We start from the raw sequence: 12805 nt of genomic DNA, 5'->3' as shown, positions 1-12805 counted from the left end.
TATATAAATAAGATAATAATAATAAAATTTGATTTTAGTCAAGATAATAAATAATAAAATATTTTATTTTATAAATTATATACAACGAAAGACATTTTAAAAAACTAATTTGGACACCAAAATATTTCCATATCTTATTTATATCATAGAAGATAAATAAATATATTAATAAGTCTTATGCATAATTTAATAATTATGCAAATATATATATATTATATATATTACAATTAAAAAAAAAAGAAAAAATAAAGTGGGCCCGAATTCAAAAATTCGGCCGTTAACAAAATGCATATTCCCTCTCGTTTTTCAGCTCGCCCCTCCACTCGCTTGCTCACTCACTCCCACACGCTCTCTCCATTTCACACTAACATAACAAAGCTAGGGTTCCCCTTTTCCTCTGAAATTGAAAATCAACCCTTCAAAAATTCCTCTTTCTCTTTCGCTACCATGAAACCCCTCCCTCTTAATCTTCACCACACCATGCTAACGGAATCCATTACCCGTTTTCTAACCCAATACCGAAACGGCGTCGTTCAGTTCAACGACTTCACCTCAATCTTCTCCCGAACCCTTCACTCCCTCCCAAACCCACCCCTTCACCTTCTCTGGTTCTACTCCGCCCTCGAATTCCACACCCTTCGTTTACAACCTTCTAGAACACCAACACCATCACTTTTAGAACCTTCTAGAGCTTCTCCTCCTCTGCTCCCTTCCGTTACTAACCTCAAGGACCTCTTTCAGTTGCTGGTTTCTTGCTCCTCTACCTGCGGCTCCACCAAAAGAATCGCTGCACTCGCACCTTTGCTGTCTCAATTGTACCGTTTGCTGGTTCGCGAGAAGGGATTGGTAAAGAGCGAGGAGGGTCAGGGTTTGATCGAAGGGATCGTTGGTTATTGCAGCCTTGCTTGCAGTGACGCGATTCGTGGCCATGGTAATTCATTTTTTTACTCTCTGTGAAGTTTAATTCAATGATGTTCAACTTTGTCTCTTGCCCTGGACACCGATTATTATGCTTAAAAATTATCGGGATTATTAAGTTTTTATTTGTTTGTTACTATTTGTTAGAAATTGTTTTGTAGTGACTTTGAAGTAATTAGGTTATAGCCGGTCAATTACAGTTACGTGTTGTTAAGCTATCATACTTCATAACACATTGATTTGTTTAGCGTTATATAGGAGGTTTAGGTGGGTGGCTTTTGTGGTCATTATTAAAGGACTCTAATAGTAACTCTTCTGCTTATTATTATTATTATTATTATTATTATTATTGTTATTATTATTAAAAGACTAAAATAACTTTTAAGTTTTTATGTTGCTACTGTCATTGTATAATGTATATTAATGAGAAATTCTTTGGTGTCTATGATTTTTGTATCTAAAATTCTAAATTGTCTAAAAGTAGAAATAGAAGAAGATGGGACTCACTCTTTTATTTTTGAATTTTATGTTTAAAATTTACACACCATAAAAAGAACCTTAATTAATTTTGCTACTTTCATTGTATAACTCAAAATGTGCTTACCTAAGCATGTGTACATTATTATATTATTTATGACTAAGTATCAAAATCAATTTTTAATTAGTTAATATTAATTAATTTTATTTATTATTATAAAATTATTCTTTTTAATTTTGTTTTAAAATTTAGTAAGATTAAAATTTAAAATTTAAGATTTAAAATTTAAAATAATAAATAATTTAAAAAATTGATGTTATTAATTAAAAAAGCTAGTTTTCTAGTTGAATTCGTTGTTTATATATATGATATTTTTTCATGCTGTCTTCATGTAAAGTTAATATTTAAAAATTGTTTGATAATTTAATAAATTTAATTAAATTATCGTTTAACAATTTTTATTTATAAATTTAATATGAAGATAATAAAAACAACTGTATGTAACTATTCACCTTCTAAACAATACAAGACAAAACAATTACTGACCGACTGTAATTTCATAACAAGAAAAGTAAAACCTAAAATTGTTTATTTTTTCATAAGTACTTCAAAGTCAACCACTAGATACAAATACAATATGTGCTATCTTTTGATTGGCAGTTTGATGCAGAATAATTTATGCCGCTAACATACAAAAGTTGATTTAGATGTTTATAATTAGATAATTGAACTGTCATATACTCATTACTTCTTCGTTCACGAATAAAAAAGTCACAGATAAAAGAGAAAGAAATACAGAATATTACGATTTTTTAAAAATCTTTTTAATGATGATTTATTTTGAAACATCGTCGATAACAGATTGCGATTAATTAACAATAGGAACTATTTTCTTCTGATTCTGATAAGAGTTTATTTATCTTATTCTTCTAACAGTATCGCTTTTTATTTGGATAAATATGTAAAAAATATTTCATTATTTATTGGGGATCAAAATTAAATGAACATTTTTTTTCAGCCATGATTTGTTTCTTATCACTATTATTTTATATTTGGGATTTATTTTTATTCTTTTATTTTTATCTAATAGGTGGTGATGAAGATGAAGTGGTGGTTTTGGACTCGGATTTTGTGGATTTAATTAGGGTTTGGATGGTCGATGATGAGGAAAGTGGGAGTGATGATTGTGTGAGGGCGTTCTTCCCTTTGGTGAGTGAGGGGTTTCTGAAAGAGATGATGATGATGAAGAATGGTTGCGAGGTTGGGTTCTTGTCTGGAGTTGTCATGTGCCAAGCTCTGTTGTTGAAACTGTGCTTGGAGTTTGAACCATGTTCAGAGAGATTGGAGATGGAGAAGAAGCTTCAGGGTTGTGCTGTTCAGACCATAACAGGGTTTAGGAATTTCTGCCTTTTAGGTAAGAACTTAAAGAGTCTCGTTCCGCAAGTGGCATTTATTTATTTGATTCAAGTTGGACTGTTTCTTTATTTATATTTTTATCAAAAAATAAATTAAAGATAGTCATGCATTCATGCTATTTATTTATTTTTAACCAATTAAAAATAAATGATACAAAATAACTGATCACCAAAAAAAAAAAAAAAGAAAGGAAATTTATATGTATTGTTTTATTTTTTAACCAATTAAAACAAAATGTATTAATTGCTCCATAGCCAATAACTTAATCACACTCATTTCCTTTTTTCAATATTTTTATTTGTTTCATGAACTAGTGCCTAATGGTTACTTGTGAGCAAAGACTCCTATGCCATACTTTCATGTTCATTATTTACTAAGTTGTTTGGAGTGTGGGTTCTTTCAGCAGTTTAGGCGGTTGAACCTGGATGTATGCAGTTCTGTTTTAGTTCGATCCTTTTCTTTTCTTTACTTATTCTCTCCTCCCCTCTCCCAAAAAAAAAAAACCACCAGAATACTCACATTTGTTCTTCCTGGTTTTGATGCCGTTCTAATTTATAGACGTCTCCTTCTATGGGCCAACTGCCAAGGTTCCAAAATGATCAGATCATACATGCCATTTCTTAGATAAATCACTATACTACCCATAGTTCTTTACTTTTCAGCTTGATGCTCGTTGAATCCTTGTACTTTCTGGGGTGATCTCATTACAATTTTCGTGTTTGTACTACCTGATTGCTCATTGGTGCATATCAGATATTCTTTTCAGGATGATGTTGGAGCCAGTTTTGCCAGTGATCTCCCTATTGGTCAGTACTACATCTTCTTTGCTTTAATTTTCCTTAATTATATTTTGAAACTAAGGGCTTTTTAGGCAAACCCTTTTCTCGAAAACTATCTGGTGTAAAAAATAGTACATATATATGACTTATGGTTGGCAAGTCTGACGTCACCATTTATTCAGAGAGTTTCTCATTTGTGATTATCAGTAAGATGTCTTAGAAAAAGGCTTAACCGTCGTAAGTTCTTCATTTTCCGTTCAAGTACTTATATATGATTTATGTTTAATGGAGGCAAGTCTTATGTCTCCAATTATTCATGAATTCCCTATTTGTGATTTTCAGTAAGTTTTCTTAGAAAAGGCTTAACAGGTTAGCTGCATTAATTATTCGATTGCCATATTCAAGGGCATTGAGCCCAATACTGGTAATATCTTCTATTGGTAATATCAACTCCTTTGTTTTATTGAATGACTCATTCCAATTCCCCTCATCAAGTATATGTTGTATTGCTTGTTTCTAATATTTATTGTTAAAGTCAAAGACTAATTGCTTGTTTTACTATATAGGGTTTGGAAAATTCAGTTCTTCTAAAAGATGTCCTGTTCAATTCTGTGATGATGATAGAGTATTCATTCATCAATCCTCAAGCAGGAGTTTCACTACATGCCAAGAACTTGAAAGATGTTGCTATAACCTGGTTGTTTGTTGCTGACTTAGCTATACATTCTGCTAGGTATGGGAAAAGTCCTTTGTGCTTGTTATGGATGAAGAGGTTCCTAGAATGTTTTTCCTGGTTTAGTCTCATAATCTGGTTGGTCACAGGGAAAAGGGCGATCATGGCAAGGCTATGTCTTATGTAAATGGCTTCTCCAAATCCTGCATACCCGTTCAGTTGATCAACTGGGTTATTAATCAAATTGGCATAACTAGAAAGATCAGCAGACCAAATGTTTCCACCCCCATAGCCCTTATAAGTGAGTTCCTTTTGAAACCTCTTGCAGGATTTTGTTCCACTTCCTTTTGTACCTAGAGGCTGTTACATTTACAGAAGCATATATTTGTACGTGGCTGCACTCAACTTCAGATTGTATCAGTAACAATGCTGGTTGAATGCAGATACAGATAGTTGCTAACTGATACAAGTTGCTTATTTTGTATATTTATACATTTTATTTTATGTATGCATTGCTTGAGAAATTTTACTTTCTATTTCCTCACATTAACTAATGACTAGTGATTTTGTATTCAGAGTGGCTTCTAGATGTTCAGGATCAAGGATTGGCGGTATTTGGGGGTGCCAATCATCGTGCTAAAGCTAACTTTTTTACTTCAAGATCTGAGTGTATGCTCCCAGTGATAAAACATTTCTTTAACAACCTGGATAGGAATCTCCCTGCTAATTCCATTAATGGAGTGATAGAGCCTGAAAAACCAGATGCTGATATAGAGATGGTTGATAGTTTGGATGTATGTTTTGCTGACGATGATAATATAATGAGCACACCCAACACTGATGGAACGAGAAAACGCAAAGAATGGATTGAGGATGAAACTAAAATGCAGTTAAAGTTTATGAGATGCCACCAGTTTCAAGAGAATTCAGTGAGAGAAAACTCATTTGTTTTCAGGCAATAGCTTTGGGATAGTGGAACTGTGGAAGCATTACTTGGGTTTCATGGAGTTTCCAAAGTAATGGAGCAATGTGATAATGTTGAAAAGAAATACTCGTGATATGAGGACGCTGCTGCTAACAAATTTGACTATTTTTTTTGTCCCACTTTTGGTGCTAGTAAAATTGGAGACACCAACTTTAGGGTATATTATGGAAATTCATCATACCCTGGTTAGCATTATTTGGAGAAAAAAAAAGGGTAAATGGTCTTTTAAATTCAAACTCAGAGAGGCCATAATAGATAGTATTATTAACTGGTAAGACTTGTTTGGACTTATTATGTATTATGTAATTAGGAGGAAGTAGTTTAAGAGTGAGCAGGAGAAGGCTTTGGCCCTTTTCATGATGATTAATGATTAGTGATAATGAAAATTCTTGATTATGTAACAAGATAAATCAAAACATCCATACTTTGTTGTGGGCAAAATTGTCTTTTCCTTTGTTATTGTTATTTACTTGGTAGACTTTTGAGATCACTCAGTTTGCATTTTGTTAAGTATTATTATTATTGCCACTTATACTCAAATCGTATACTTCTAAAACATATCTTCACAAATATAGTTTCAGATTTAAATTTTTTCTTTATTTCTATATCTACTATGGTATAAATTCTTATATATGATTAAGAAATACCTCCAAAACCAATATAAGAGAGATAAAAGATGAAAATTTAGGTATAGTCAACTTTTGATAATTAAGAGCTATTAGATGAAAATTTAGTCAAATTATTCAAATCATTTAACAGTTCTCAAATGACCTTTAGACTTTTAGTATCTATCGTATCAATATGAGGATATAAATATATCATAAAATTACAAGTTATTAAATATCAAGTATTCCATATCATGAAATCAAAGATCTATGTCTAAATTTAGATTCTCTAAATTTTATAACGTAAAAAAATAAAATGTGATTTCTCATTTTTAAATATTTTTTTTCATGTTTTTTCTTAGTCTTACAGAAAAATAAATGATGAGAGATGTCTAAAGTCTAAACACAAGCTAAGCTCTCAATGTACTCAAAGGCTCTGTACCACCCCATAACTACCCGTGGGAAAGAATAATGCAAATATGATGATCTTACTTTTGGTAAGTCAAACACATGGTGATAGGTATTATCTTTTAACCGCAGAGCACTAACTTTGTCATGTGTCTGCACCAACAAAGCCATCTCATCTTCATCATCTTCAATGAGATAGATTATACTGTATGCGCGCCGTACACTTCCGTTTTCACGAATAACTAAAGGTGTAAATTGAAGTTCAACGCTGTGCATGAGTACCCACCTTGATGAATAATCTTCCTTCAATCGGAAGACGCTTACACACAACTCAGAGTCACCAAATCCAACCAAATTCATGTAACCGCATGCAGGCGCAAGACCGTATTCATAATAATTATGAGGCTCCGCCGGCAACGGAGGCATGTCATCCTTCACGCATTCTTCCTTCAGATCAAAACGCAGCATCGTTTTACTTCTGTTGCCAATCCAATAAACTGAGTTCTTGAAATAGGTTCCATGTGCAAAATCCATCATCTCCAAGGGAGTCCAGAAGGAAGATCCGCACAGATTCCAGACTCCGGATTCAGAGGAGTAAATCATGGTTTGGTAGCAGTCTTCCTTTGAATATCCGCCATGGAAAATGTAGATCAGCTTATAACCAAGAAATCGCAAGGGATCAAAAGCCAGAGAGTAATGCGCGAAACGTGATTCATGAAACGATGGAAAGGGTGAGGGCAAGGTTTTTTTGTCTCCAGTGGTAGGGTTATAGATAAACACGTCTTTCGATTTGTGGACAAGCATCAAGCCATTGCAAGATTGTAATATCTGCCAAGAATGTAGATCGGGGATTTCAGGGAAGCAGGAAGATGAAGATGAGGTGTCGAATGAGAAGAATTTGAATTCGTAATTTATAGGATTGGTGAAGTGATATAGGAACAAACCGGAGACTCTTCTTTTTATGGTGGCATGGCAGCAGCGGAAGTAGGGGGCGGAGATGAGAGAGCGCCACTTCTTGGAGACAAGTTTGAAGGTTATGACATCTTTGTGAGGCACGCGAACAAGGATTTGAGTGAGTAAGTCATCGTTTAATTCAGTGGCTTGCGCTGAAGAAGAGATTAACCCTCTCATGGTTGTTCACTACTTTACTTTCAATTTTCCACGAGTATGTTTATATGGACTTGTCTTGAGTTTCTAAAAAAAAAAGATTTTTTTTAGTTATCTTTTTTTATCTATCAATTATATTTGGATATAACAATATAAAAGTATTTTTTATTTATTTATTATATGAAAAATATCTTTTTTTAAGAAAAAAAATCTTTTAAAAAAAGATGTTTTTTTATTTTATTTTTCTAATATTTTTACTTTTACTAGTAGAAATTTGTCAAATACGTTAAAAACAAAAAAAAAATTCATTAAAAAATATTTATTTTTATCAAAATAATCGCACCTAAACAAACACTATATCTGAATAGATTCTAGCTAAGATATTCATGGTTCATGGGACCATTAATTTCAAATTCAAAATTAAAAAGATAGACTTTGGATTTTTAAAATTCTCCCAAATCTTAAAGGGATTTTTTATTCCAAACATTTAGAAATTTTTAAAACATATATTCATATTGGATTTTTTTAATAAATAAATTAAATATTATATTTATAGATACTAGCAGCTCAACAGACATTATCAGTCGCTTTTCTATTATTGTGAAAAGATTAATTTTTATAATTTTATTTTTAAAATTATAAATTTAATAAAATAATCTAAACATTAAGAATAAAAAATTTAAAAATAAAAAGAAAAATTTTATAAATTATTTAACTTTTAGAAGGTATAAAATTTATAAATTTAAATTAAATAAGATATTAAATAAATTTATTATATTGTTATTATGTGTAACAAAATAAAAATAAAAATTTAAAAATATTATTTACAATTAACTATTTAAAAACGTTATTAAGTTTATTTATTTATTTTTAATAGTATTTAATTTAAAATAAAAATAAAAATTTATATTCAAAACACTCTTTATCTTCATACATAATTTCAATTAATAAAAAATATTTTTTTAATTTTATATTTAATTTTTTAAACTATCTTTAATTGTATTTTTTTAAATTATTAATTTATATTTGTATTATATCGCTTCACTGTATCAAACACTATTCTTTCTCTTACTATATATTGTTCTTTATAGACATATCCATGTCATTGTCTCATCATCACTATTATATTACCTTGTTCTCCTTTCTCATTTTTTTTCTTCTCCTTCCACATTCTCTTCTTCCCATCGTTATTAATTATTACCAAGTATCATCATTGCAACTTTTACTCTTGTCTATCACTTTAATTTATAACTATCTATTGTGTTAACTTTTATGAGTTGTTGAAGTTTTACTAAAAGAATTAAGACATAAAGCATTTAAAATTTTTTGAAATTATCAAAATTTGATGTTAGTAATCCTAAAAAAATAATATCAAAATATATTATTTTCAACCAAAATAATAAAAAATAGTACATAATTATAAGTTTTTTAACTAATAATTATAAATTTAAGTCACAATTTAATATAGTACCTTAGAACAGAAGACAACCATTGATATCCACATTTGACTGCTATTTTATAAGTTTCATATTTATTTTATTGTGCACATCAATTAAACTATACTTTATTATTTCATTTTACATGTTTTGAACTAATGTCATCGTATTATAAAGATGAGATTAATTTTCATAAGGATTAATCTCCATATACAAGCCTTTTTACTATACAAGTTATACAAGTCCTGAAAACCCCTAATCTCTAAAACGCGCATCTTATGGCATGTATGTTTCACGCGCCTCCTTAATAGATTTTTCAATCAATCAATGCACAAATATATAACTTCCTTTTTCGAAAGGATTTCGTTTCATTTTTTGAATTCCTTTTGCATTTTCTTGTCTTCTCTCTTCGATCTCTTTCGTGCGTTTCTCTCTCCCTTCTCCTTCGCCGTTTACGTAAGTTTCTCTCTCTGTTCTCTTTCTTCGTTTTTCTCATTTTCTATTGTTTCTAAAATTAAGCTCTGAAATCATTTTGAAAATAATGGATGATTCAACTTCAGATTGTCAGCTGAACCAGAGCGAAGTGAATTTTGAATTTGAATCCAATGAAGTTCCTGAGGTGTGGTTTAATTCCAGTTAATAATTGAATTTGAATTTGAATCCAGTTAGTATTTTATAATTGTGTAGTTGAATAATGCGCGAACCTTATCTGTGAAATTTGTTGTTTATTATTCCTTATTTGAATTGAATCTAATGTACTAGTTCTGATGAATTTTCTGCATTTTATATCAGACGATCGGGTGTAAATCAAAAATATTTGGGTGTATTTTAGGAAAGTTTGGGTGTCATTACAGTTTATGACTTTTCATCTCACTGAGGGTGAATTGTCTTATTCTTTTAGTTGAATTGTTTTAGTTTCTATTTAATGATGATTCATGAATCTGATTTTTATTATTTTTTATGATGGTTTTATAGTACTATTTGCATTCTATAGTTTATGCTTGTTTTAATATGGTGTATTTTTGGTGTATTTTGCAGCCCCCTCTATGGTATTGATGAGCAGCTTGTTCTCCACATACAAGCATTTTTCTCATACAAGTCTTTACAAGTCTTCTCCTCCTTTTATTGTTTTGAATCCAATCAAGTGGTTGAGGTGTGGTTCAATTCTGAAGAAAAAATATAGTATTAGAGGAAATATTTTTCTGTACAAAAATACTATTTGTACACTAAAATCAGCTACTAAAATCAGCCACCAATGTATTTATGTATAAATACATGTGTGGTTTAATTTATTTTCAATGTATATTTGTATTCCAGTATGTATTTTATACTGGTGGCTGACTTTGGTGGCTAATTTTAGTGTACACGTAGCATAACTCATTTATGTATTTGCACCAAATTTGGGTGTAAAACGAAGATATTTGGGTATAACACGAAGATATTTGGGTGTATTTTAAAAAATTTTGGGTGTAGTTTTATTCTGATAAGTTCTGCATAATTTAGAACTTTTTCTCTTCCTCTTCCTCATCTTCTACTGCTTCTTTTTTTTTTCATCATCATCGCCTTATTCTTCTTCTTTATTTCTTATTCATTTTTTTTCTTTTTGTTTTACATTCTCAAGTTTCTTTTTGTTTTACTCTCTTAACAAGAATAAAAACAAAAAATTAAACAAAGAAGAAGAAGAAATACATAATGCTCCAAAATTACTTGGAAAATGATGAACTTACATTCATTTAACTAAAAGAAAGAAAGAAATAAGGAAAAAAAGAAGAAAAAATACAGCATTAGAGGAAACATTTTTCTGTACAAAAATGTTATTTGTACACTAAAATCAGCCACTAATGTATTTGTGTATAAATACATGTGTGGTTTAATTTATTTTCAATGTATATTTGTATTCCAATATGTATTTTATACTGATGGCTGACTTTGGTGGCTGATTTTAGTGTACACGTAGCATAACTCATTTCTGTATTTGTAACAAATTTAGGTGTAAAACAAAGATATTTGGGTGTATTTTAAGGAATTTTGGGTGTATTTTTATTCTGATAAGTTCTGCATAATTCATAACTCTTCTTCTTCCTCCTCCTCATCTTCTGCTGGTTCTCTTTTTTTTAATCATTATCACCATCTTCTTCTTCTTTTTTTTTATTCATATTTTTCTTTTTATTTTACCTTCTCAAGTTTCTTCTTGTTTAAACAAAGAAGAATAAGAAACACATAATACTGTAAAATTACTTGGAAGAGGATGAACTTACATTCATTTAACTAAAAGAAAGAAAGAAATAAGGAAAAGAAGAAGAAGAAAAAATGCAGCATTAGAGGAAAATTTTTTCTGTACAAAAATGCTATTTGTACACTAAAATCAGCCATTAAAATCAACCACTAATGTATTTGTGTATAAATATATGTGTGCTTTAATTTATTTTCAATGTATTATTTGTATTCCAGTATGTATTTTATACTGGTGGCTGACTTTGGTGGTTGATTTTAGTGTACATGTAACATAACTCATTTCTGTATTTGCAGCAAATTTGGGTGTAAAACGAAGATATTTGGGTGTATTTTTATTCTGATAAGTTCTGCATAATTCATAACTCTTCATCTTCCTCCTTCTCATCTTCTGGTGTTCTTCTTCATCTTCTTATTTCATATTCTCATAATTCTTTTTTGGAGGAAAAAATCAAACAAAGAAAAAAAATACATAATGTTGCAAAATCAAAAGAAGAAGGAGGAGAAACACGATGATGAAGATGAAACATGCGAAGAAAAAGGAGGATAAACACAAAGAAAAAGGAGAAGAAGGAAGAAGAGGATGAGGAGGAGAAACGCGAAGAAAAAATGAAAGTTATAATTTTCATCGAGGAAGAAGAAGAAGAAGAGTCGTTTTTAATGGTGAGAGAGCGCTTTAGAAACGTGATGCACGTGTTAACACGCTTTTGTGGGTGAGTGTAGCTTCTGTTGGGTTTGTCCCAACTTGTAAGACTTGTAAACCAAAAAAACTTGTATATGTAGCATGACTGTTTTCATAATCTAATACGAATCTTCTTTATTATTTTGTTCGCTATTTGAATACTATACATAAAAAATAGTTAGTTAAAGTGAAATACTATATAAAGAGAGATAAAAAACTTTTAGATTTATCGTTCTGATTTGCTTCTTAAACCTCACTTAATATACTCAATTTTAATAGCTTTAATGGTGGTGATTTTTTGTAATTAGTTAAAAAATTTTAACTTTCTGTTTCTCTTTCTAACTCTCCCTACAATTTTGAACAAATTTAATTTTATTATTAAATAATTTTTTAAGTTTAGAATATTTTTAACTTCCTATATAATAAATATCTTTTAAATTATCTCATGCATAAAAGGTTACATCTTTTCATGTATCTTGAAAGTTAAAAATTAAAGTTAAATGATATTAATTTTTTTATTAAGTACAAAAATAAACATTAAGTCTAAATGATACTAGTTCTTTTATTAAGGCAGAAAAACTCCATAAAAGGATAATATTAAGTCCCATGTTCTTATATATGAAAACATGTACCATTATTATATTATATATAATCTTTGTACCATATAACAAAAGGTGAAAATCTATAAAGCCAATACAAAGAGTTGACCACGACTTTAGTTTTTAATTTTTTTTTTTACTGTATTTACCCTCTAACAAACTATTTCATAAAACAAATTATAAAGACAAAATAGTCATAAAATTTATTTAAAAAAATCTAATAACTTCTCACTAAAATAAAAATAGTTTTATTACTCCTATAATCATGATAACACATCTCCTAACAAAAAAAATACAGAATGTCTGCAAATTATTAATAAATCAGAAAATGGACTAAGTGAACATCAATATCTTCACATTTTTTACCATCTTCATGTTTTGTTTAATTTTATGTTAATTTTAGTTTATATCTTTTATTTTATCAATATCTTTATATTCTTTACCATCTTTATGTTTTATTTAATTCTATATTAGTTTTAGTTTATAT

General features: G+C 29.7%; 2 protein-coding genes across 2 annotated transcripts; one reads left to right on the top strand and one right to left on the bottom strand.

Annotated features, from left to right (window-relative positions):
• Positions 1-319: 319 nt before the first annotated feature.
• On the top strand, positions 320-5690 carry LOC107605518 (SNF2 domain protein). The gene is made up of 6 exons (XM_016307417.3): positions 320-931; positions 2487-2810; positions 3566-3618; positions 4158-4324; positions 4414-4565; positions 4841-5690. The coding sequence occupies exons 1-6, from the start codon at positions 448-450 to the stop codon at positions 5224-5226; spliced, it is 1566 nt and encodes a 521-aa protein (XP_016162903.1). The 5' UTR covers positions 320-447; the 3' UTR covers positions 5227-5690.
• A 510-nt stretch (positions 5691-6200) lies between these two features.
• On the bottom strand, positions 6201-7393 carry LOC107647710 (F-box protein At5g07610-like). Its single transcript, XM_016351763.3, has one exon. The coding sequence runs from the start codon at positions 7391-7393 to the stop codon at positions 6254-6256; it is 1140 nt and encodes a 379-aa protein (XP_016207249.1). The 3' UTR covers positions 6201-6253.
• Between the last annotated feature and the right edge of the window lie 5412 nt (positions 7394-12805).

This window comes from Arachis ipaensis, chromosome B6, assembly GCF_059453495.1.
Source record: "Arachis ipaensis isolate K30076 ecotype BB chromosome B6, ASM5945349v1, whole genome shotgun sequence".
NCBI classification, from domain to species: Eukaryota; Viridiplantae; Streptophyta; class Magnoliopsida; order Fabales; family Fabaceae; genus Arachis; species Arachis ipaensis.
The sequence above is the reverse complement of the archived record's forward strand: the minus strand, read 5'-3'. Positions and strand labels throughout refer to the sequence as shown.